The following is a 27,050-nucleotide window of genomic DNA, read 5'->3' as shown; positions in this document are numbered from 1 at the left end:
ACACTGGAGTGGGTTGCCATTTCCTTCTCCAATGCATGAAAGTGAAAAGTGAAAGTGAAGTCGCTCAGTCATGTCCGACCCTTAGCGACCCCATGGACTGCAGCCTACCAGGCTACTCCGTCCATGGGAGTTTCCCGGCAAGAGTACTGGAGTGGGTTGCCATTTCCTTCTCCGAATTTGTTATATATATGTAAATAAAACAAAACTGTGCAGTAACAATATATACTTTTTTTTTTTTTATCCAGCTCAGCTTATAAGATGTAAGAATCACAGGGTTCCGATTTTACTCTGATAAAGCATTTTATTTATCATGTAAGCTCTGTGAAATTAGAATCTTAATCTCTCTTAATTTAGTGCAGTGCATGGCAAATAGTAAAATGTATTTTTCTAATGAAAATGTTAGTAATCTTTAGAAATGGAGAGTGAAGTTGAAGCATGCATGTATGGAGACCAACTGCCCTAGGTTGCCTGTGACTCAAGCTTTTTTTAGGACATAATCCAGAAAAATCTTGGGAAACCATATTAGTTGTTTACCCTCCATGTAGGGTTTGATCTTATTTCCTCTCTTACTGCATTTTAAGGTAGACTTCTGAAGCTCAATTTCCTTGTCATATATCTTCAATTAGAGGAACTTTGTAGGAAAAAAGATTGAAGCAGGTGAATTAGTCCAAGGAAACTGGGGAATTAGGTCATGACTCCTTGACTATGCTGGGAGTGAAGTGAGCATACCATGTGGAGCAGAAAACTAAAATTCTCCAGCAATCTGAATATCAGACATTCCCTTCATGCTTTCTTCCACAATGGTTCCATGAAGAGTTGCTTGTAAAAAATATGGAAAAGTGTCTTTTTTTTCCCCACAAAGATGACAGTTCAGAATTTTTCTCATCATTCAAGACAGTAAATTATGTGGTTTACTGGTTAATCTACTTCTGAGAAGGAATGTGTGAAAAATAATACCTTGTTAGAAAGTAGTAGACTTTTACACTAAAAACTATAAAAGATCATCAAAAGAAATCAGGGAAGACTGAAAGCAATAGATAAACATCCAATGTTCATGGATCAGAAGATAATACAGTTAATATGGCAGCATTCCACAAAATTGACCTGTAGATTCAATATAGTCCTTATCAATATCTCAGTTCTCAGAAATTGACAAGCATATCTTTGAATTTACACGGGACTTCATGGGATCCAAAATAGTTGAAAAATCTTTACAAAAACAAATTGGTAGAGTCAATTCTCCAAAGTCAAATTTACTACAAAACAACATGAATCAAGATAGATGAGTGGAAAAGCCAAGAATGCAGGCATAAACACTTATTGATGGTAACTTATTTTAACAAGGATGTCAGTACAAGTCCCTGGGGAAAGAATAATCTTTTCAATAAATGATGATGGGACAACTGTATATCCATATACCGAAGGTGGACCTCACAAAAATTGTGAAACTCATACCATTAAAAAGTTAATTCCAAATGGATATACCTATATGCAGTTACTAAAACTACTAAAGTCTTGGAGGAGGAGAAACATAAGTGTAAATTTTTGTGGTCTTGTGGTAGGTCAGTGTTTTAAAGACAAGATAGCCAAAGTAGAAGTGAACAAAAAGTAGAGAAACTGGACTTCTTAAAAATTAAAACTTCTGTGCATCAATGAACACCATCAAGAGAGTAACAATATTGGGAGGAAGGATGGGCTAAGGTCCTTGCACAATTTATATAGACCGCATGGTCTCAGTTTTTTCACCTATCAAAGGGAAACATAATAATACTTACCTTACCTTCAAGTGGTGATATGAAGAATGTATAAACAAAAGATATGACAACTGTTTTTGTAAACACAAAAATAAAATTACTTGGTAAGATTCACATTGCCAGGATCTCTCCTATGTACCCTGTGATTCTCATCCTGTTTTGCATTATTTGTGTGTGTTGCAAATCCCAGGAATGACTAAATAATTTGAAGGAAATTCTCCAGTCTAACGTAATGCTTATGTCACCTTACTTTTATGACTATATAAACCATGTATTTACTGTTTTCTATATAGAGGTGGTGTTGGTGGTAAAGAACCCACCTACCAATGCAGGCAGATGCCAGAGACAAGCATTTGATATCTGGGTCAGGAAGATTCCCTGGAGGAGGACATGGCAACCCACTCCAGTATACATGACTGGAGAATCCCATGGAAAGAGAAGCCTGATGGGCTATGGTCCATAGGGTTGCAAAGTCAGACACAACTGAAAGGATTTGGAAGGCACACACACACATAGAGGGGTACTGTGGTTGACATGAGTGCCTCTGGATAGCTTGTGCATCTCTGCTTCAGATCCAGAGCTACTGTTTAAGTTGAACCTAACATAGGACCATTCTCTGTTTCTTTACATATTTTGTGCATGAAAAAGTCCATGCAGCATGTTACAGAAAATGGGTGCTCAACCCAGGTGGAGAATAAGAAGATAGTTATGTATAAGAGTTAAGATGAGCATAGAAACACAATGAGCAGAAGTAGAGGAAGACCTTCTTCCATGACAGAGAAATGTCCTGAGTGAGCCTAGATATAAACCAGTGTGAATCATAATAGGGTATTGCCTGCTTTTACCCAATTGTCCAGTGTGATAGGCATGTGCTGCTTGAGGGATCAGTGAGTGAAGTGCCCTGGGGGACAGTGCATGATCTTATCTCACTGTGTTTAGAGGGTTCCAACATGGCCCTGCTGGAGAGTGTGTACTCCTCAAATTCAGCTTTGGTTTTCTTGATCCCTTTGAACATATCTTGTATTGCTCTTGCATCTGTAGAGGCAAAGCATGCTCTGGATCAGCTCACAGAGAGGAGTGAGTATGGGAAGAGTCCTGGGGTGGAGTCAGATAGTGGTACCTGCTGGCTGAGGAGGCAGTGCATCAGGAAGATGAAGCCACCCTGCAGACTATTGATGATGGTGAAGAGTTAGGCCATGACCTGGGCAACCAGTCCCACCTGCAGGATTTCCAGCCACCATGTGCATCCCAAGATGAAGAACTAAACTGTGGCTTTAAATGTCAGCATCCTGGGTAGGAGGAGAAAAGAGGCTCACAATGCACCCTGAGCAACACAATCAAGGCCTTTTCTTCTCTACTGCTGGATGTCTCTGACTCGGTTGTGGCCACTCTGATCTTCACTGTGAATGAGTCTCTAAAAGAAATGTTGTTTTTTGGTTCAGAATGGCATTTATCTTGGATTGAAGTTGGTAGTGACACTTCATAAAGTGAGTTTCAATAATATGTTGTATGAATATTCCGTTTCAATCAACTGATATTACTGTAGATGTTTTGGGCTGGCCCTGTGATTTAACAATAACAAAGGCAAGATTTCTGATTTCACAAACCTTACCATCTAGTGGGAAGACAAATACAATGGTATTTTATATTTGTTAATTATATTTGACAATGGTCAATTATATTTGTTAAATGGGAAGTCCCTCTGCCCTTGTCCCTTCAGTGAAGTCCCTGTCGTTTTCCTCTCCATGAATTGACCTAGACTATTCTTTGTTCAGATGATTCACTCTATGTAAATGAAAGCAAAGGATATACCTGGCCTCTTAGAAGATGTGATATGTGTACAATCAACCAGGTTTCACTAGGTAGAGCAGTGTGGATGAAGGTAGTGGGAAAAACATGAATAAAGATGTGGGCATGAAAGGGCATGCTGGGGCCTGGGTCAGATATGTAATTTCCTAAGTAGTTTATAAGGATGTAAATGTTCTCAAGACCTTTCTCATAGGGTCACGGTGGTAATCCCTGTTTATCAGAACAAAATCAATTCTCTCTGTTGTTAAGATAGTTTTATTCTGGGGTTATAGATGAATGGAATGCTTTCAACTTGGGTGTCAGCAGTACAACACAGTATTCGAGCTGCCGAGAAGGGTGGCTGAACTTCTCCTCTCAAGTCCCCTTGAAACCCTGTGAAGGGACATCAGGAGTTTGGAACCATATGGCCTTGCTCCTGCACCATGCTTTTAATGGTGGGGGAACAGGCGATGTGTACCTCTGATCCATCTACAACACTTCATCTAGTGTTCTGGAGAGTGCACACATACATCACTGTTGAGTGAGGAGAACTTCTTTTGCACAATCCAGAATGTTATCAGGAAGAAAACTATGTTAATCTGCAGAAAGAGCACAAGGCCATTCACATCTATTAATCCTTCCTCATGGCTCATCCAACACCTAAATCAGCAGGTAGGAAGGTTTTGTAGCTCATAATAGTCTTATAAAACCAGACCAAACACCCAGTAACTCAGTTTGCATGGGAATTTACATGTTTAAACACTGAGAGTGCCATGTCTGAGGAAATGCTCCTTCCTGGTTTTAAAATGGAAATTTCTGCATCGTGGGAGTCTCCTTATTCCTGAGAAAACTGGAATAACTGGTCACCCTGCCTATAGCCCTCTTTATACTTGTGCTTTTGATTCATCCTCAGTCAGAGTGGACAGATGCTCTGATGTCATCCATTACTCACAGAGAAGATGGTGCAGACAGGGCCAAGAAAGGTCCATACAAATCCTTTGTGTTTGAGCCAGCATCTAACAGAGAGGTGGAAGGAAATTCAAGAGTGTGTTGGCCTTTGTGAATAAAGAATTGATAAATGAACATCTTTCATCCCCCAGGGTTTTTCCTGCCTGCTTTATTATTGCTATTTTTTTTTGTCAGAATATTTCACATAAGATTACATCTTTAACAAATTTTGTCTGACTCTTTGTGACCGCATAGACTGTAGGCCACCAGGCTCCTCTGTCCATGGAATTCTCCAGGCAAGAATACTGGAGTGAGTTGTCTAGCCCTTCTTCAGGGGATCTTTCCAACACAGGGATCAAACCCTGGTCTTCTGCACTGCAGGCAGATTTTTTTACCATCTGAGCCACCAGGGAAGCCCCATGTATACAACACAGTATTATTAGCCATGGGCACTATGCTCTATAGTGGATCTCCTGAATTTATTATTTTTGCATAATTGAAGGTTTTTGTTGTTGTTCAGTCTCTCAGTTTTGTCTGACACTTTGCGACCCCATGGACTGCAGTGCGCCAGGCTTCCCTGTCTTACGCCATCTCCCAGAGTTTGCTCAAACTCATGTCCATTGAATCATTGACACCATTCAACCATCTCATCCTCTGTCATCCCCTTCTCCTCCTGCCGTTTAATCTTTTCCGGCACCAGGGTCTTTTCCAATGAGTTGGCTCTTCGCACCAGGTGGGCAGGGTATTGGAGCTTCAGCTTTAGCATTAGTCTTTCTAGTAAATATTCAGGGTTGATTTCCTTTAGGATTGACAGGTTTGATCCCCTTGCTGTCCAAGGGACTCTCAAGAGTCTTCCCCAGCACCACAGTTCAAAGGCATCAATTCTTCGGTGCTCAGCCTTTTTTATTGTGCAGCTCTCACATCCATACATGACTGCTATAAAAACCATAGCTTTGACTATACAGACCTTTGTAGGCAATGTGCTGTCTCTGATTTTTAATACACTGTATAGGTTTGTCATGGCTTTTTTTTTGTTGTTGTTACTGTATCTTTATTTATTTTTTTAATTAATTTATTTATTTTAGTTGGAGGCTAATTACTTTACAATACTGTAGTGGTTTTTGCCATACATTGACATGAATCAGCCATGGGTTTACATGTGTTCCCCATCCTGAACCCCCCTCCCACCTCCCTGTCATGGCTTTTCTTACAAGGAGCAAGTGTCTTTTAATTTTCTTAGTATTGGTAAGGGCCATGAGTGTATACTTAATCCCAATTTGTTGGGCAACGTACATTAATTATGTGCAGCTTTTACATGTAAATCACAACATAAAAATGTGGTTTTAAATAAATATAAATTTCTTCTTAAAAAACTCTTATAAGTCTTGGTCTTCTTTTGCTGGCAGAAAAAATTGTACATGTTTTAAAGAAAAAAAAATAGAAAAACTAATTTATGGTTTATTGTACAAATATTAAGTCTCTCTTTCTGTATCAAGGTCAGTTCTTGGCTCTGAAGACCCAGTTGTTATTAAGACAGAATTAATACTTACCTGGCAGAGCAGATACCATGATCACGAAGGTGGTTCTCCCAGGGCGAGGCTCACCCATTGCACTGTGGGTGCGTTGACCTCTGAGATTTCCCCAAATGCGGGAAACTCGACTGTGTAATTTGTGGTAGTGGGGGACTGCGTGCATGCTTTCCCCTGGTGAATAAAAAAAGAAAAAAAAAAAGACAGAATTATCTCTGGCTTCGGGGAATTCCTTGCTTGGTGGGCTTGTTGATAATTAGACAATAGAAACAATCAAGATGATAAAATTTATGATAAAGTATGAGGAGCTGTGGGAACATGTAGCTGGATCCATAACCTAGTCAGGGCTGTAGAAAGTTCACATACTGGGAAGGGTTCCCTGAGAGAACTGAGTTGTCTATACGGAGAGGTAAAGATGAGTAGGTGTAGATAGGATGAAAAAATCTGGGACAGTTAAGAAGAGAGAGAGTGATAGAGAGAGAGAGAACAACAGTAAGCCTGATACTGCTATGGCAGGGATCATGTTCATTAAGTCATTTATTCCTCATGACAACGTAGATACTCAAATGACTACAGATCAGGCATCTGAGGCATAAGGAGACAGAGTCAGTAACTGAAGTTCACACTGGTAGAAATGATAGAATTAGTACTTGATCCCAAGTAAGAAATTGTGAATGGCTTGAGAGGTATGAGGGCCATGGAGAGGGTTAGTTGGATCCACCAGGAAGAACCAAAGAGAGAGATACTAAGGCAGGAGTTGACAATCTGCCCTATGGCCCATGTTGAGCTGCTGTCTGATTTTGGAAATGTGTGTTTTACTGGGTCAGCATTACACTCATTTTCTTATATCTTTTCTATGGCTGCTTTGAAGCTACAGATGCAAACTGGGTGAAAAATTGCAGCTGAGCCCATATGACCCACAATGCCAAAATATCTACTCTCTTGCCCTTCATAGGGAAAGTTTGCTGACTTTTTGCTAAGCTATCTAAAAGCCAGTGGTCCAGGGACCATCTGATGCAGGTTGATATTAATTTTTAACAGCATAAGAATTTATTGTGAATTGTTGTTGATCAGTTGCTAAGTTGTGTCCGACTCTTTGTAACCCCATGAACTGCAACACACCAGGCTTCCCTGTCCTTCACTATCTCTCTGAGTTTGCTCATATTTATGTCCATTGAGTCAATGATGCCATCCAACCATCTCATCCACTGTCACCCCCTTCTCCTATCTTCATTCTTTTCCAGCATCAGGGTATTTTCCAATGAGTCAGCTCTTTGCATAATGTGGCCGAAGTATTGGAGCTCCAGCATCAGCATCAGTTCTTTCAATGAAAGTTCAGAGTTGATTTCCTTTAAGACTGAATGGTTTGATATCTCTGTCCAAGGCAATCTCAAGAGTCTTCTCCAGCACCACAATTTGAAAGCATCAGTTCTTTGGCACTCAGCTTTCTTTATGGCCTAGCATAGGAAATTGTTATGAATACCAGTGTGCATTTGATCACATCTCTGCCACCAACAGCCTCATTTAAAAATGGCAAAGGACTAAAGAGACATTTTCCAAAGAATTCAAAGGATGGTCAGCAGGCACGTGAAAAGATGTTCAACATCACTAAAGTTAGGGAAATGTAATGCGAAACCACAGTGAAATATCCTGGCACACTTGTTGCTGCTGCTGCTGCTAAGTCACTTCAGTTGTGTCCGACTCTGTGTGACCCCATAGAAGGCAGCCCACCAGGCTCTGCCATCCTCGGGATTCTCTAGACAACAACGCTGGAGTGGGTTGCCATTTCCTTCTCCAATGCATGAAAGTGAAAAGGGAAAGTGAAGTTGCACAGTCGTGTCCGACTCTTCACGACCCCATGGACTGCAGCCTGTCAGTCTCCTCCACCCATGGGATTTTCCAGGCAAGAGAACTGGAGTGGGTTGCCATTGCTTTCTCCGGCACACTTGTTAGAATGGCTCTTATCAAACAGGCATGAGATAATCAGTGTCAGTGAGGATGTGAAGAAAAAGGAACTCTAATACACTGTTGGTAGGAATGTAAATTGGTGCAGTCATTATGGAAGACAGTATGGAGATCCTCAAAAAAAAAAAAAAAAGAATAGGAATACCACCTGATCCAGCTATCCCACATATGAGTATTTATCAAATAGTATAAGAACACTAATTTAAAATGATATAGGGACCCTTATGTTCATTGCAGCATTATGTAAATAATGGCAAAGATATGGAAGCATACAAAGTGCCTATCAGTGGATAAAGAAGATGTGATACACACACACACACACCACCCATGGTGTAATACCTAGCCATAAAGATGAGGAAATCTTGTCATTTGTGACCACATGGATGGATGCTGTGTTTATTATGCTAAGTGAAAAAAGTCAGATGGAGAAAGACAAAATACAGTGTGATTTCTCTCATATGTGGAATATAACAAACCAATAAACAAACAAAATAAATGAACCACCTAAACCAAAGAGTACTAATATAGGAGAAAGGATGAATTTGGGGAGAGGTGAAATGGCCAAAATGGTTCATCTGTATGGTGATGGATGGAAACCCAATTTTCAGTGGTAAGCAAGTTGTAGGGTATACAGATGTAGAAATATAATGCTGTACACATGAAACATATATAGTGTTACAAAACAATATTACCACAATAAAAATAATATATCATTGGAGAAAAGACAGTCTTTTCAGTAAACAATTCTAGGAAAACTGGACAGCTACATGTAATGGAATGATATTAGAACACTCTCTAATACCATATAAAAAATGTAAACTCAAAATGGATTAAAGACCTAAATGTAAGGCCAGACATTATAAAACTCTTAGAGGAAAGCATAAGCAGAACCCTCTTTCACATAAGTTACATTAAGATCTTTTGCCCATTCATCTCCTAGAGTAATGAAAATAAAAATTAAAATAAACAAGTGAGACCTAATTAAACTGAAAAGCTTTTGCACAGAAAAAGAAACCATAAACAAGATGAAAAGATAACCCTCATAATGGGAGGAAATCTTTGCAAATGAAGCAACTGACAAAGGATTAATCTCCAAAATATACAAATAGCTCATGCATGTAGCTCAATTAAAAAAAAACCCAATAACAAATGGGAGGAAGACCTAGATAGACATTTCTTCAAAAAATGCATACCTGGTGAAAAAAACACATGAAAAAATGCTCAACATCACTAATTATTAGAGAAATGGATATCAAAACTGCAACAAGGTATCGCCTCATGCCAGACAGAATGGCAATCATCAAAAAGTCTGCAGACAATAAATGTTGGAGACAGTATGGAGAAAAAGAAACTCTCCCATACTGTTGTTGGGAAAGTACATTGGCATAGTCACCATGGAGAACAATATGGATGTTCCTTAAAAAACTAAAAATAGAGCTACCATATAATCCAGGGAATCCCACTCTGTGGCACATATCTGGAGAAAAACATGGTTTAAAAAGATACTTGCACCCCAGTGTTCTTTCCAGCACTATTTATAATAGCCAGAACATGGAAGCAATCTAAATGTCCATCAACAGAGGACTGGATAAAGAAGAAGTGGTACATATATACAATGGAGTATTACTCAGCTATAGAAAAGAGAAAAATAATGCCATTTGCAGCAACATTGATGGATCTAGAGATTATTAGTGAAGTAAGTCAGACAAAGACAAATATCATAAGATATTCCATTCTAATCCCAAAGAAGTGAAATGCCAAAGAATGTTCAAGCTACCATACAATTGTGCTCATTTCACATGCTAGAAAGATTATGCTCAAAATCCTTCAGGCTAGGTTTCAGCAATACTTGAACCAAGAAATTCCAGATGTACAAGCTGGGTTTCAAAGAGGCAGAGGAACCAGAGCTCAAATTGCCAACATTTAGTGGATCATGGAGAAAGCAAGGGAATTTCAGAATAACATCAACTACTCCTTCACTGACTACATTAAAGGCTTTGTGTGGATCACAACATATTGCGGAAAATTCTTAAAGAAATGGGAGCATCAGATCATCATACCTGTCTTCCGAGAAACGTGTATATGGGTCAAGAAACAACAGTTAGAACTGGACATGGAACAACTGACTGGCTCAAAATTGAGAGAGGAGTACATCAAGGCTCTATATTGTCACTCTGCTTATTTAACTTATGTGCAGAGTATATCATCATTATCATGGGAAATACCAGGCTGGATGAATCACAAGCTGGAATCAAGACTTCAGGGAGAAATATCAACAACCTCAGATATGCAGATGACACCACCATAATGGCAGAAAGCAAAGAGGAACTAAAGAGCTTCTTGACGAGAGTGAAAGGGGAGAGTGAAAAAGCTGGCTTGAAACTTAACATTAAAAAATACTAAGACCATGGCATACCTGTCCCATCACTTTGTGGCAAATGGAAGGAGAAACAGATTTTCAGTGACAGATTTTCTTGGACTCCAAAATCACTGTGGATGGTGACTGCAGCCATGAAATTAAAAGATGCTTGCACCTTGGAAGGAAAGATATGGCAAAACTAGACAGTGTATTAAAAAGCAGAAACAGCACTTTGCTGACAAATATTCATATAGTCAAAGTTATGGTTTTTCCAGTAGTCACATATAGATGTGAGAGTTGGATCATAAAGAAGATTGAGCGCTGAAGAACTGATGCTTTCAAATTGTGGTGCTGGAGAAGACTCTGAGAGTCCCTTGGATTGCAAGGAGATCAAACCAGTCAATCCTGGAAATCAACCCTGAATGTACATTGGAAGGACTGATGCTGAAGTTGCAATTATTTGACTGCTTGATGCAAAGAGCTGACTCATTGGGTGAAAATACCCTGATGCTGGGAAAGATTGAAGGCAAAAGGAGGATGAGGTGGAAGAGAATGAAATGGTTAGATAGTATCACTGACTCAACAGACATGAATTTGAGCAAGCTGCGGGAGGTAGTGGAGGACAGAGAAGCCTGGACGCTGCAGTCCATGAGGGTGCAGAGTTGGACACGACTTAGTGACTGAACAAGTTACTTATACATGGTTCTAAAAACAGAGTACAAATGAAACTGTCTACAAAACAGAAATAGAGTTACAGATGCAGAAGAGAAACATATGGTTACCAGGGATTATAAGGCAGAGGGATAAATTGGGAGATTGGGATTGACATATGCACAGCACTACACATAAAATAGATAACTAATAAGGTACTACTATATAGCACAAGCAATTCTACTCAATACTCTGTAATGGCATACATGGGAAAAGTATCTAAAAAAAGAGTGCATACATATACTAAAACATGTATAAATTATTCACTTTACTGTATACCTGAAACTAACACAACTATACTGCAATAAAAATTAAACAAACAAACAAACAAACTACTAAAGTACTATATTGGTTGTATGATGGCTATGGTCATTCAGGAGAAGTTAGTACAGTGGGAATTTGCTTTTACTACTTTTTCATTTCATAAAGATGAGGCTTGGATGCGGCAGAAATGGCCACAATCATAGCTGGGACTCCGTAGCCCACTGGAAACCTGAGTTCCTTCATTAACCTGTTGACACTGGAGTAGTTGACCACCGTCAGGTTGCATACAGTGAGGAAGAGCTTCAGACTTTCCAGCAGCATCCAGGTGAAGGAGGCCAGGTAGAGAAGTAAGACACCTGCGATGATGGTGCTCAGCACCTGGTGGAGGAGCAAGGTGCATCAGATCATCAAAGGAATTTTTGCTTTCTAGTTGTGTCAGTTCATGTGAAATTGGCTACTTACCCATCTAACCATACCTGGAATCCCATTATATTATACTATACTGCATTGGCAGTATGGCCCCATGAACTCAGCATCCCTGGGACAGGGATATTCTGGGACAGTATACGTACTTTGCTCTCAGTTATGTCAATGGCTGTCAGGAAGAGCAGGTGGGCCAGGAAGAGGCAGAGCGAGAGCTGCAGGTGGAGCGAGGTGCTGGTGTTCTGGATGGCTTTGCACAGCAGGAAGGTGAGGGCTGCCAGGAGGAGGCAGAGCAGAGACAGGCTCAGTCCCACGTAGGTGATCACAGTCAGTGTGGGATCCTCCTCCTGGGACCCAGCAGAGAGAAGATCAGTCATGCTTTCCTGCTGTGGGGTAATGACCCTTCCACCGTTTTTATTTTTAGACATAGAAAAATCAGGAATGGAAGTTCTGAGTAGATTTGTTATGTTTATGGATAATTTTCTCCAGGTTCAGAATGTTAAAATTTTATGGAACCTGAAAGATTAATTCTGTCCCTGGAAGGACTGAGGGACAAGAATGTCTTTAGTAAAGACCAAGCCCTGGATCTCAAAAGGGTTTATTTTTCTTTAGACTTCTGATCATGACTAAGCTTTCTGGTTACCATGATAGGTTCATGGAGGCATGAAGCTACATATTGAGTACCATCCTCCATTCCCATCATGTAATGATCTATGACAGAGTCTCTACCTATAGTCAAAAAATAGAGGAAAACAATAGAACGGGAACGACTAGAGATCTCTTCAAGAAAATTAGAGATACCAAGGGAATATTTCATGCAAAGATAGGCTCAATAAAGGACAGAAATGGTATGGACCTAACAGAAGCAGAAGATATTAAGAAGAGGTGGCAAGAATACACAAAAGAACTGTACAAAAAAGATCTTCGGGACCCAGATAATCACGATGGTGTGATCACTACAAACAAAGCTAGTGGAGGTGATGGAATTTCAGTTGAACTATTTCAAATCCTAAAAGATGATGCTGCGAAAGTGCTGCACTCAATATGCCAGCAAATTTGGAAAACTCAGCAGTGGCCACAGGATTGGAAAAGGTCAGTTTTCATTCCAATTCCAAAGAAAGGCAATGCCAAAGAATGCTCAAACTACCGCATAATTGCACATATTTCACACACTAATAAAGTAATGCTCAAAATTCTCCAAGCCAGGCTTCAGCAATACTTGAACCATCAACTTCCAGATGGTCAAGCTGGTTTTAGAAAAGGCAGAGGAACAAGAGATGAAATTGCCAACATCTGCTGGATCATTGAAAAAGCAAGAGAATTCCAGAAAAACATCTATTTCTGCTTTATTGACTATGCCAAAGCCTTTGACTGTGTGGATCACAATAAACTGTGGAAAATTCTGAAAGAGATGGGAATATCAGACCACCTGACCTGTCTCTTGAGAAACCTGTATGCAGGTCAGGAAGCAACAGTTAGAACTGGACATGGAACAACAGACTGATTCCAAACAGGAAAAGGAGTACGTCAAGGCTGTATATTGTCACCGTGCTTATTTATCTTATATGCAGAGTACATCATGCAAAACACTGGGCTGGAAGAAGCACAGGCTCGAATCAAGATTGCCGGGAGAAATATCAATAACCTCAGATATGCAGATGACACCACCCTTATGGCAGAAAGTGAAGAACTAAAGAGCCTCTTGATGAAAGTGAAAGAGGAAAGTGAAAAAGTTGGCTGAAAGCTCAACATTCAGAAAACTAGGATCATGGCCTCTGGTCCCATCACTTCATGGCAAATAGATGGTGAAACAGTGAAAACAATGGCAGACTTTATTTTTTGAGGCTCAAAAATCACTGCAGATAGTGACTGCAGCCATGAAATAAAAAGACATTTTCTCCTTGGAAGAAAAGTTATGACCAACCTAGACAGCATATTAAAAAGCAGAGACATTACTTTGCCAACAAAGGTCCGTTTAGTACAGGCTATGGTTTTTCCAGTGGTCACGTATGGATGTGAGAGTTGGACTGTAAAGAAAGCTGAGCACCGAAGAATTGATGCTTTTGAACTGTGGTGTTGGAGAAGACTCTTGAGAGTCCCTTGGAGTGCAAAGAGATCCAACCAGTCCATCCTAAGGGAAATCAGTCCTAAATGTTCATTGGAAGGACTGATGTTGAAGCTGAAACTCTAATACTTTGGCCACCTGTTGCGAAGAGCTGATTCATTTGAAAAGACCCTGATGCTGGGAAAGATTGAAGGCAGGAGGAGAAGGGGACGACAGAAGGTGAGTTGGTTTGATGGCATTACTGGCTCAATGGATGTGAGTTTAAGTAAACTCCAGGAACTGGTGATGGACAGGGAAGCCTGGTGTGCTGTAGTCCATGGGGTCGTAAAGAGTTGGACATGACTGAGTGACTGAACTGAACTGAACTACCTGTAGTCATGATGTGCAAGTTCAGTTCAGTTCAGGCTAGGATAATGAAGCCTAGTGACACTCTCTCTTTCCATCTGCTCCAGATGAGAGCCACTTTGAGTATGTGTGGTGTGGTTCATGTCAACCTACCCATTCTGACAAAACATCCTCCCAGGTCATCTGAGTTTCCTACAGGCCTGTGAATTGAAATGATTGGTCAGGGGCATGGCAGATCCTTGCAAGGGGAAATAAACAAAGGCTGTGTGGCCAAGGAACTGGGTCAGGGGGCCAGAAGTGGTTGCTGTCAAAGGACAGGGCTGGCTGGGGAAAGTGGGACCACCTTGAATATCCCCCTTCTGACATTTCTAGACAGAGTTCTTGGGTCCATCATCCCAGCAGAGTCTGAAAGGACCCTTGACTTGCCCAAACCTGTATGGAATCCAGTGCAGGATGGTCTCATCTTGGCAATTAATAATGAAGAACACAGATAGTGCCTTAGGACTCATTGCACTGGAGGTCAACTCCTGAAATGTCTTTAATACCACCCCTCTGTTTGTTTTAAGAAAATAAGATGCCAAATGTCAAGAGGGCATTCCAAAATTGCAGAAATGACACTCTGTGAGAGATTCTGACCCTTGGGGTTTGGAGAGAGAGGGAATATCAGTAAATGCTGAGAACAGACCTCTGTGGCTTGGAGTAAGTGGCCAAATCTCATGAATGAGGAAATGAAAGAATGGGTTCCTTCTTACCAGAATATGTGTTAGTACAGTCATTCTCACACACTTCTTGAGAAAGAGATCTGTTTTCTCTGCATTGATGGTAGCTCTTGTTTAAGTTCTGGCAGTCTCTATATATTCCACAGGACACTTTCCATGATGGTCCACACTTGCTGATGTCTGGAAAACACCAGAATGAAAGGTCACCTCACAAAGGTGTGAATTCCACTGTGAATTCACATAGCTCTGGCCTCCATCCTGATCCTGACACAAGGACTGCAATGACCCAGCTCATCAGTAGCTCTCCTAGAGTTGGGTTGAGCTAGAACCAGCTGCTCCAGAAAGCAGGCTTACTATTCTTGCTCATCTCTGCTCTCTGGCTGTATCTGAGTGTACCTCAATTGAGACACCCATATGGGGGCTGGAAGGAAGTCTGCATCCCCAGTGTAGGCCTTTTGGGGTAGACAGAGGCAATGACTCTGTTCCAGACCATCCTCTTGGTACTGTTTGCATCATCAGTGATCTGCATGTGAGCTCCAGTCAGTCACAAGTGTGAGTGACAGTGACATTGAAGGCTTTCCACGATGCTGAGGAAATGGAGGGAAGTTATGGCTGGGGGATTATCCAGAGTGATATTGATCATTTACAACTGAGGTTACAGCTAGGTGGTCAGGCTCTTACACATTGCTCTCCTCCATCTCCCCTTTAGCTATAGCATCCCTAGAATACCCTGCAATCCTCATCAGGCACTTCCCCAGCTCTCAATGTTAAGGTTTCTCAAGATGCTTGAGGAAGTCTCTGGGGGAGTCTTGCTGTCTCCACTCCTGGGGAAATCCCATTTTATCAGAACCTGTTATGCATGGGAAATGAGGAAGCAGCAGGAAGCTGCTCATAGTTGAGTAGTTGCAAGTGTTTTCTGGCATCTTACCTCTTCCTGTTCCTCAACATAAGAAAAAAAGTGCCCATGACCCAGGTCTCCTTGGAGTAGGTCAGGGAACCATACAGCAAGTGTTAGACACCAATGCTAAGAACAACAATAATGTAGTAAAAATGCAGGAATAGAATGTTTGGCCCTTGTACATGTTTGAGCTCCTTCCAATCAGGAGACTTAAGACTTTTAGAGCCTGGAAGGATTCACAGGGTCATGATTAGCCAGGGAAGACAACTGGTCTTCCCCAGGTCAGAATTTCTTACCCAGACTCTTGACATTCCCTTCTAAGGCCCCAGATCCAGGTTGTGAGTAGTATTAACATAAAGATATGAATGGAAGGGGGAGGGATGCACAGCTGAGGAATTCCTGTTCAATCCCCATCTGAGCACTGGGACTTCCTCCTCTCAGATGATGGCAATGGCTGGAGACCCATATTAAAGGCTGAGGGATAGGGATGAGTGAATGGGGGCATATGGGAATGAGTACTGGAAATCCCTCAACCTGACAAGTGTGCATCCAGGAAGGAGCTGGAATCCAGTTACAGCAGCAGCCAGATTTCCTCTCCATGTTCAAGAGTCTGCATATCTCCCTGAGACACAGACACATACTTTGTGTAAGTGCACAGAGGAATCTTTAGGGTACCTCCAAGGTCGTGTAAGAGCTCTGCAGTAATCATAATATCTTTTTTTTTCTTTTATAAAATTAACTTTCTCCCAAATTTTGAATAATCCATAGATACTTGGAAAACAGAGATAAAGTAAGAAAATGGAAAAAAAAAATCACCCAGAAGTCTAGTATCCTAGAATATTGTAGGGTTTTGAATAATTTATTTTATTACCAATTATAAAAGCTATTTTAAGTAGATGAAGAGTACTTCACGATGAAAGATCATATAATTTTTCCCCCTCATTTTAAAAAGAATTATGGTAAAATGCCCATAGCAAAAGTTTTCATCTTAACATTTATGATTAATAATTTCCTTTTCTGATTCTATGTTGTTGAAGAATAAAAACTCCTTGGCTTTAAGCATGGTCTGTTTCTACCACCTTATTAGTTATATAACTTTGGACCAGTCACTCAACCTCTTTGAGCCTGAATTTGACAATTACAAATCAAGACTATCATGAAATCATAAAATTCATTAAAAAAATCAAAATGTGTAAGCTCGTTGACACTAGTCTTGGCAATAACTTTAAAAAAAAATTTGACAGCAACTGCAAAGACAACAGAAGCAAAAATAGGGGGGTGGTACTCCATCAAACTACAAAGCTCTGTACAGCAAGGAAAACTATCAAAAAATGGAAAGACAATCTACAATCTCAGAGAATAATTTACAAATCATACATACTCAAGGGGTTAGTATCCAAAATATATAAAGGACTCATACGAATCAATGGCAAAACAAACAAACAAACAAAGTGATTGAATAAAAAATGGGCAGATGATTTGAATAGACATTTTTCCAAAGAAGACTACCAACAGGTACATGAAATGGTGTCCAACATCACCAATCATCAATGAAAAGGAAATCAAAACCAGAATCAGATATCACCTCACACTTGTCACAACAACTGTTATCAAAAAGACAAGAAAGAACAAGCGTTAGTGATGATGTGGAGGAAAGGACTTTTCCCCATTGTTGGTATCAATTAAATTTGCAGCCCCTCTGGGACTGCTCACTTCCTTCATGCTTTCTTAAGGTGTCTCCTTTCTTAGTCTCCACAAAGTGCTTCTGTGCTGCCCTCAGAGCTGAATGCTATAGATGTACCACAGCCTCTCCCCAAATCTGTCTGAGCATTTCCACCACCCTGAGGCTCTGTACCACGGCAACTCTTCAAGGGGCTGGTGAAGCTGTCCTCAGATGCAGAACTGAATCCTGGAATGCAGCGACAGGCATCAGTGTTGACACATGGAGGGTTTGGAGGGCACCACTAAGCACAGGCTGTGAAGGAAGAAGCAGTGGGGGTGGAGACCTAGTCAGAAGGTCAAGGAATGAACAAAATCTGCTTCAAGCTGGTGATATAGTAGTAGAGGAAGGGAAGGAATGGATGGGGTGATTTCCATTAGAAGTTGTTGTCATTTAGTCACTAAGTTGTATCTGACACTTTCTGACCCCATGGACTTTAGCCCACCAGACTCCATGAGATTCTCCTGGCAAGAATGCTGGAGTGGGTTGCCATTTCCTTCACCATGGGATTTTCATGATCCAGGGATTAAACCTGTGTCTCCTACATTGGTAGGCACATTTTTTATCACCGAGTCACCTGGGAAGCCCTCCGTTGGAATAGGAAGAGACAAGAACTTCTGAGCATGTTGGGGTGGGGGGGAATAGCTTCTCTTGCATTCATAAAACCGTGTCTGAGCCTTACATTCAGGATAATCCTATCTTCCCCTTCCTTTGTTGGTAAGAGGACATAGATCCCAGCAAATGCTCCACAGTTTTATATCTCTAATGGGCCTGGCTGAGCAGACTTAAACATTTCTTGTTTGAGGATGTAGATTCCAATGGCAAAAACAGCAGCATCAAGAATCCTTGGACAGATAAATTGAAAGAGGACAAAAATAGTAGAGTCACACAAAATTTCATCTCCTGTCACCATATTCAATCACTTTATTGGTTTGTTTGTTTTGCCATTGATTTGTATGAGTTCTTTATATATTTTGGATACTAATCCCTTGAGTATGTATGATTTGTAAACCTTCCAAACCCTCCATGTGTCAACACTGATGCCTGCCGCTGCCTTCTGGGAAGGTAACTCCAGGCCCTGCATCCTTCTTCTTCAGTGGCATCCCATATCCTCCTGTTCTGTACTCAGAATTGAGAACTCAGCCTTTCACCTGCAACTCTTGGGACACCCTGAGGAGTCAGTCAGCAATGGACACAGTCCTCACGGAACCTCAGATGCTACAGGTAAAAGACAGAACATACATATACCGACAGCTGATATCAGCAGCACATTTTAGAATTCCACCCTCTCCCAATGGAAGTGTTAAACTGTAGAGGAGAAAGTTCTTTAGATTGGTGTACCTAGGTTCTTTGTTCTTTGGCAATGGCAGCAATCTGCTCTGAAGATTTCTCTTCCAGGATCTCTAGTCAGGTTTAACATACATGACACAAGATGAGCATGGATAGTAGAAGTGAAACAGCCTTGAGTTTGAGCTCGAACTCACAATTATGTCAGCAGGGCGTGGAGTCCTGAAATCAAGAGACAGGGAGTTGAGGACAGGTGAGAAGTAAGAACCAAGGCAACTTCTAAGGTGGAATAACTAAGGTATAGTCATTATCCCCTGGTTAAGTGGCTTCTCCACATATAGCACAAATGACTTCTATGAAACTGAAAGAAAATGTTAGTCACTCAGTCATGTCTGACTCTTTGCGACCCCATGGACTATAACCCACCAGAGTCTTCCGTCCATGGAATTCTCCAGGCAAGAATACTGGAGGGGGTAGCCATTCCTACGGATAGCTTATGGTAATGGTGTCAGATTCATGATCTCCAAAGAAGAAGATTTAACTTCGGGACCAGGGACCAACCTTGATCACTCAAGAGCTTTAGTATAGCAGAGATTTATTAAATTATAAAAAGGGGCAGAGAAAGCTTCTGACATAGACATCAGAAGGGGGATGGAGAGTGCCCCCCCTTGCTAGTTTTATCAAGCTGTTTTATGTCTGTTTGAAAGCTATTAATCAGATAAGAGAGACACCTCAAGGCTGAAGGAGTTTCACCAGGCCCCTCTCCCACAATATGCATTTTTGAGATAGGATGGCACAGGTGTGTGATCTCTCAGCCATAAAACAATTGATATGAATACTGGTTTGTTGAGCTATTATTAGCCCAAGGTTTGAGAAAAGAAAAAAATTAGTCTTAGGTGGAACCATTTTGAACAAAAGCAAATTCCAAAGCAAATGCATCGTTTCATTAACACAGCTTAAGAAAAACATTTCCATAGAGAAACCTCCTTTTAATTTTGTATGGAGAAGGAAAACAATCTGACACTTGTAGTTTGTTTCCACCTGCCGCTTAAGGGAGAGATAAAAAATGTCTGACACTTGCAGCCTATTTCCTCCGTTTGGAGACCCCTGGCCTTCCTGCCTGTTACCCTCTCACTATCTCCAGGGGATGTTTCCAACCCAGGGATCAAACCTGGGTCTCCTGCATTGCAAGTACATTCTTTACCATCTGAGCCACGAGAGAAGTCCAATGACCTCCCTGGTTCTTTCCAAGTGAGCGCCTGGTCCTGTGCATCAGAGCACAGCCTTTTTCCTTGATCTCCCAGTTCAGTCTGAGAAAATGAGTTAATGATCAAGGTTTCTGTTATGAAAACAACCCTTATATGTGGTATCTAAACAAAAATGATACAAATGAACTAACTTACAAGTCAGAAAGTCTCATATACATAGAGATGAACTTATGGTTTCCAGGGGGAAGGATGGAGGGGAGGGATTGTTAGGGAGTTGGGGATGGGCATGTATGCATGGCCATATTTAAAATGCATAACCAACAAGGACCTACCGCAGAGCGCATGGAAATCTGCTCAATGTTATGTGGCATCCTGGATGGGAGGGAGTTTAGGGGAGAATGGATATATGTATATGTACGACTGAGTCCCTTCACTGTTCACCTGACACTATCACAACAATGTTAACTGGCTTTACTACAATACAAATTAAAAAGTTTAAAAAATAAATAAAAAGAAAACAACTATGGGTGCAAATAAACAGAACTTATTCTTAGAGGCAATATGTGTACCACTTGGTAGAGTCTTTCATAGTATCTATATGAGCCAGTGAACTCTATGAAAATCTCTTATAATTTGTGAGTCTGCACAGGATTTCCTCCAAATGTATCTAGCATTAAGAAATGTCATATTCCACTAATCAGAAGTTAAGAAATATGACTATTCTTATAAAAACCAGGAAACAATTTACAGCCAAGGAGGACAATATGACTTACTAGGTAAAAGGAATTATTCTAAACAGTGAAGAAAATAAAGACACATCAGAATTAAGCTGACCTTACTGATACAGTTTTTTCACCAATTCACTGTTGAAAGTGTTAGTCTCTCAGTTGTGTCCGATTCTTTGCCTCCCCATGGACTGTAGCCTGCTAGGCTCCTCTGTCCATGGAATTCTCTAGGCAAGAGTACTGGGCTGGTTTCCTTCAAATCATTCCATCCCACATAAAGCCTATAGACTATGTAATCTTGCCTTTTCTTATCCCATTAGAATTTTCAAATTGTTTGGCTTCCTACTCTTGTGAAAAAAAAACCAGATATTTTATCAGCTTGTCTCAGCCATAGTATCAGATGTTTGGTCAAACAATAGCCTAGATGTTGCTGTGAAGGTTTTTTTTTTTTTTTTAATGAGATTAACATTTAAATCAGGGCTTCCCAGGTCACTGAGTGGTAAAGAATCCACCTGCCAAGCAGGAATTGTGGGTTCAATCCCTGGGCTGGAAAGATCCCCTCAAGAAGGAACTGGCAACTTGCTCAAATATTCTTGCATGGGAAATCCCATGGACAGAGAAGCCTGGAGGGCTACAGTCCATGGGGTCCCAAAGAGTCCGACACAACTGAGGGACTGAGCATGCATGCACGCACACAACATTTAAATCAATAGACTTTGAGTAATGCAGATTACCCTCCATTATATAGGTGACCCTTTTTTCAAGCAGTTGAAAAACTTGGAGTAAAAAGATTGATCTCACCGAGGAAGAGGGAATTCTTCCAGATTGCATTTGGACTTGAGAAGCAGCATCAGGTCATCCCTGCCTCTCTGCTTATCCCAGCCTGCCTCTCTGCCCTGCAGATTTTCAACTTTCCAGTCTCCACAATTCCATGAGCCAATCCCTTAAATAAATCTCTTTCTCTCTTCCTCTCTATACACATTCTAGTGATGTCTGTTTCTCAGGAGAACCTGGATAATACTGGTGGTAAAATGAGGAATCTTTGAGTCCCCAATTAAGTTTCACCAGTTTTCTCCTTTGAAACTTACTATAAATGTGTTAATATCCTTAAAATTTCTACCGTCTATTCCCTTATAGAGATAGTGGGAAAGCAAGTCAAATATCAAGGAAGAAAGGAAGAAGAGATAATATTCGCAGACTGGATAGGGAGTTCTCGACAGTTTTACTTGTCTATCCCCCGTGTTATAATTCTGCACACCTGGCAGCAACCTTATGCATCCATTTTTCGTGATGTATAGACCAGCAAGCCCAGCTACGGACGACATCTGATCTTGGTCTGTGCGTATTGAAAAGCCTTCTTATTTTAAGTCTAACTTGCACCCTGGAGGCGCTGACTTGGGAAAACGCTGATCTGGATTCTTTCTTCTCCCTGATCTCTCCTATGATTAGCTTCTTAGAAACCCCAGTTCTGTTTTTAAACTATTTGCATGGTGAAAGTGGAAGTTGCTCAGTCGTGTCCGACTCTTTGCGACCCTGCGGACTATACAGTCCATGGACTCCTCCAGGCCAGAATACTGGAGTGGGTAGCTGTTCCCTTCTCCAGGGGATCTTCCCAACCCAGGGATGGAACCCAGGTCTCCCGCATTGCAGGGGGTTTCTTTACTAGCTGAGCACAAGGGAAGCCCAATTGCATGTATTTGTACTGAAATACTCATTGAAGGTGGTTTTCAATTTTTTGATATAAGAAAGTATGATACCAAGTATAAGAAAATCTCCCCAACGTGAATACTCACTGCTGGTCTTTTTATCCCTATGAGGCCCATAGGTCAGGGTGAGCAGAATGATATATTGATTAATTAGTGGACATTTAAAAAATTGTGGTATAATGGACACACAACACGATACTAGTTTCAAATGTGGAACATGATTATTTTATATTTATATGTATTGCCAAATAAGTCAGTTAACATCCATCACCAAACATAGTTGCAAATCTTTTTGCTTGTGATGGAGACATTCAAGATTTACTTTTTGGTAACCCAGTAACAAAACAGACTTTTACTAAATTAGGCAAGTTAACTCACAAGCAGGTGTTCTTTGATGTCCCTCACATTTATTTTCTTAGTCCTTAAGGTCCAAAATCTCTGGTTATGTGCAACCACCACCATCACCTGCACCATTTCTAAGGTACATTCTGTTTGACCATAAACAATTATGGTGCCTTATCTCCAGTCAGAAATTGGTTTCAGAATGGATCGGTGACTCATTCTTGCAATGAGGACAAAAATCCATGTGGCTTCTAGTAAGATTCCGCCTTCCTAAGAAATAACTGAGAGCCCCTCCCTTTCTAGACATTTCTACTTCTGGATGCAATGCTGGAAAGGCTCCATCCAGCAGCCTGAAGGTGGCGCCAGTCCAGTCAGAAAGGCAGAGCAGAAAAATAGACCTTGATGACACCGTTGACTAGCTAAATCACCCAGTGGTGAAGCTTGTTTGGCTTCAGAACTTCCCAGTATGCAAGATAATAAATTTCCCTTTTGCTTAAGTGGGGGAGTAGGGAGAGAGAGAGAGAGAGCCCATCACTGTGATTACTGTCCATAGATAAGAGTGATTTAGAAGAATCAATAAATTCTGAATGGAACATTAAAAAAAAGAGAGATCTGTTAGAAAATTTGCAATACGGTATCATTAACTATTGTCACTTCACTGCATGTTATATCTGCATGACTTCTTGATCCCTTTCACTCAATGCACACACTTCCCCTTCCTGGCCTTTGTCCTCTGTGTTTACAAGTTTGTTTTTTTTTTTTGTCTTATCTTCCTTCTCTCCACCTTTTTAAGTCTTCTTTTTGTGTGTATGTGTCTGTGTGTGGGAATGGGTGATAAGGTTTATTTCTTTTTTCTTTTTTCTAAATTTATTTATTTTAGTTGGACACTAATTACTTTACAATATTGTAGTGGTTTTTGCCATACAGATATGAATCAGCCACGGGTTTACATGTGTTCCCCATCCTGAGCCCCTCTCCCACCTCCCTCCGCATCCCATCCCTCTGGGTCATTCCAGTGCACCAGCCCTGAGCACCTGTCTCATGCATCGAAACTGGACTGGCAATCTGTTTCGCATATGATAATATACATGTTTCAATGCTATTCTCTCAGATCATCCCACCCTCGCCTTCTCCCACAGAGTCCAAAAGACTGTTCTATACATCTGTGTCTCTTCTTCTGTCTTGCATATAGGGTTATCATTACCATCTTTCTAAATTCGATATATATGCATTAGTATACTGTATTGGTGTTTTTCTTTATGGCTTACTTCACTCTGTATAATAGGCTCCAGTTTCACCTACCTCATTAGAACTGATTTGAATGTATTCTTTTTAATGGCTGAGTAATATTCCATTGTGTATATGTACCACAGCTATCTGTTTTTTTTAGATTTTATTTTTTTTAATAAATTTATTTATTTTAGTTGGGGGCTAATCACTTTACAATATTGTAGTGGTTTTTGCCATACACTGACATGAATCAGCCATGGGTTTACATGTGTTCCCCATCCTGAACCCCTCTCCCACCTCCCTCCCCATCCCATCCCTCTGGGTCATCCCATTGCCCTAGCCCTGAACATTTGTCTCATGCATTGAACCTGGAATGGTGTTCTGTTTCACATATGATAATACACATGTTTCAATGCTATTCCCCCAGAACGTCCCACCCTCACCTTCTCCCTCAGAGTCCATAAGACTGTTCTATGCATCTGTGTCTCTTATTCTGTCTCGCATACAGGGTTATTGTTACCATCTTTCAATTTCCATATATATGCATTAGTATACTATATTGGTGTTTTTCTTTCTGGCTTACTTCACTCTGTATAATGGACTCCAGTTTCATCCACCTTATTAGAACTGATTCAAATGTATTCTTTTTAATGGCTGAGTAGGATCATCGAAAAAGCAAGAGAGTTCTAGAAAAACATCTATTTCTGCTTTATTGACTATGCCAAAGCCTTTGACTGTGTGGATCACAATAAACTGTGGAAAATTCTGAAAGAGATGGGAATACCAGACCATCTGACCTGTCTCTTGAGAAACCTGTATGCAGGTCAGGAAGCAACAGTTAGAACTGGACATGGAACAACAGACTGGTTCCAAATAGGAAAAGGAGTACGTCAAGGCTGTATATTGTCACCCTGCTTTTTTTTTTTTTTTTTTTTTTTTTTTTTACATTTTTTTTTTTTTTTTTTTATAAATTTATTTATTTTACTTGGGGGCTAATTACTTTACAATATTGTAATAGTTTTTGCCATACATTGACAAGAATCAGCCATGGGTTTACATGTGTTCCCCTTCCCGAACCCCCCACCCACCTCCCTCCCCCTCCCATCCCTCTGGATCATCCCACTGCCCCGGCCCCGAGCCCTTGTCACATGCATCGAACATGGAATGGTGCTCTGTTTCACATATGACAATACACATGTCTCAATGCCATTCTCCCAGAACGGCCCGCCCTCACCTTCTCCCTCAGAGTCCATAAAATTGATGCATGGAACAATTTTATGGAACAATTTAACTTATATGCAGAGTACATCATGAGAAACGCTGGGCTGGAAGAAACACAAGCTGGAATCAAGATTGCTGGGAGAAATATCAATAACCTCAGATATGCAGATGACACCACCCTTATGGCAGAAAGTGAAGAAGAACTAAAGAGGCTCTTGATGAAGGTGAAAGAGGAGAGTGAGAAAGTTGGCTTAAAGCTCAACGTTCAGAAAACTAAGATCATGGCATCTGGTTCCATCACTTCATGGGAAATAGATGGGGAAACAGTGGAAACAGTGTCAGACTTTATTTTTGGGGGCTCCAAAATCGCTGCTGATGGTGATTGCAGCCATGAAATTAAAAGACGCTTACTCCTTGGAAGGAAGGTTATGGCCAACCTAGATAGCATATTTAAAAGCAGAGACATTACTTTGCCAACAAAAGTCCGTCTAGTCAAGGCTATGGTTTTTCCAGTAGTCATGTATGGATGTGAGAGTTGGATGGTGAAGAAAGGTGAGCGTCGCAGAATTGATGCTTTTGAACTGTAGTGTTAGAGAAGACTCTTGAGAGTCCCTTGGACTGCAAGGAGATCCAATCAATCCATCCTAAAAGAAATCAATCCTGGGTGTTCATTGGAAGGTCTGATGTTGAAGCTGAAACTCCAATACTTTGGCCACCTCATGCGAAGGGTTGACTCATTGGAAAAGATCCTGATGTTGGGTAGGATTGGGGGCAGGAGGAGAAGGGGACGACAGAGGATGAGATGGTTGGATGGCATCACCGACTTGATGGACATGGGTTTGGGTAGACTCCGGAAGTTGGTGATGGACAGAGAGGCCTGGTGTGCTGCAATTCATGGGGTCGCAAAGAGTCGGACACGACTGAGTGACTGAACTGAACTGAATATTCCATTGTGTATATGTACCACAGCTTCCTTATCCATTCGTCTGCTGATGGACATCTAGGTTGCTTCCATGTCCTGGCTATTGTAAGCAGTGCTGCGATGAACATTGGGGAACACGCGTCTCTTTCAATTCTGGTTTCCTCAGTGTGTATGCCCAGCAATGGGATTGCTGGGTCATATGGCAGTTCTATTCCCAGTTTTTAAAGGGATATCCACACTGTTCTCCATAGTGGCTGTACTAGTTTGCATTCCCACCAACAGTGTAAGAGGGTTCCCTTTTCTCCACACTCTCTCCAGCATTTATTGCTTGTAGACTTGTGGATAGCAGCCATTCTGACTGGTGTGAAATGGTACCTCATTGTGGTTTTGATTTGCATTTCTCTAATAATGAGTGATGTTGAGCATCTTTTCATGTGTTTGTTAGCCATCTGTATGTCTTCTTTGGAGAAATGTCTATTTAGTTCTTTGGCCCATTTTTTGATTGGGTCGTTTATTTTTCTGGAATTGAGCTGCAGGAGTTGCTTGTATATTTTTGAGATTAATTGTTTGTCAGTTGCCTTGTTTGCTATTATTTTCTCCCATTCTGAAGCCTGTCTTTTAAACCTGACAAAGATGCTACAAAAAAAGAAAACTACAGGCCAATATCACTGATGAACATAGATGCAAAAATCCTTAACAAAATCCTAGCAAACAGAATCCAACAACATATTAAAAAGGTCATACACCATGCCCAAGTGGGCTTTATCCCAGGATGCAAGGGTTCTTCAATATCTGCAAATCAATCAGTGTAATACACCACATAAACAAATTGAAAAATAAAAACCATATGATTATTTCAATAGATGCAGAGAAAGCCTTTGACAAAATTCAACATCCATTTATGATAAAAACCCTCCAAAA

General features: G+C 40.8%; 1 protein-coding gene and 1 non-coding gene across 2 annotated transcripts in view; one reads left to right on the top strand and one right to left on the bottom strand.

Moving 5' to 3' along the window:
• Window positions 1–6,032: 6,032 nt before the first annotated feature.
• On the top strand, window positions 6,033–6,196 carry LOC145511858 (U1 spliceosomal RNA). The gene has a single exon (XR_014058230.1). It is a non-coding gene; the product is annotated as a U1 spliceosomal RNA (small nuclear RNA).
• LOC145510354 (adhesion G protein-coupled receptor E3-like) overlaps window positions 6,041–27,050 on the bottom strand; it is a 57,114-nt gene continuing 36,104 nt past the window's right edge. The window contains exons 3-8 of the mRNA XM_081501271.1: window positions 18,830–18,997; window positions 14,904–15,050; window positions 14,305–14,351; window positions 11,891–12,088; window positions 11,566–11,696; window positions 6,041–6,193 (exon numbers count right to left, since the gene is read on the bottom strand). Coding sequence (XP_081357397.1) covers window positions 6,091–6,193; window positions 11,566–11,696; window positions 11,891–12,088; window positions 14,305–14,334 — 462 coding nt within the window. The 5' untranslated portion in view covers window positions 14,335–14,351; window positions 14,904–15,050; window positions 18,830–18,997 and the 3' untranslated portion in view covers window positions 6,041–6,090. The remainder of the gene's footprint in view (window positions 6,194–11,565; window positions 11,697–11,890; window positions 12,089–14,304; window positions 14,352–14,903; window positions 15,051–18,829; window positions 18,998–27,050) is intronic.

This window comes from Giraffa tippelskirchi, chromosome 6, assembly GCF_054371585.1.
Source record: "Giraffa tippelskirchi isolate mGirTip1 chromosome 6, T2T-mGirTip1v1.2.pri, whole genome shotgun sequence".
Classification (NCBI taxonomy): Eukaryota; Metazoa; Chordata; class Mammalia; order Artiodactyla; family Giraffidae; genus Giraffa; species Giraffa tippelskirchi.
Note: the sequence above shows the minus strand (reverse complement) of the source record. Positions and strands in the feature narration are given on the sequence as shown.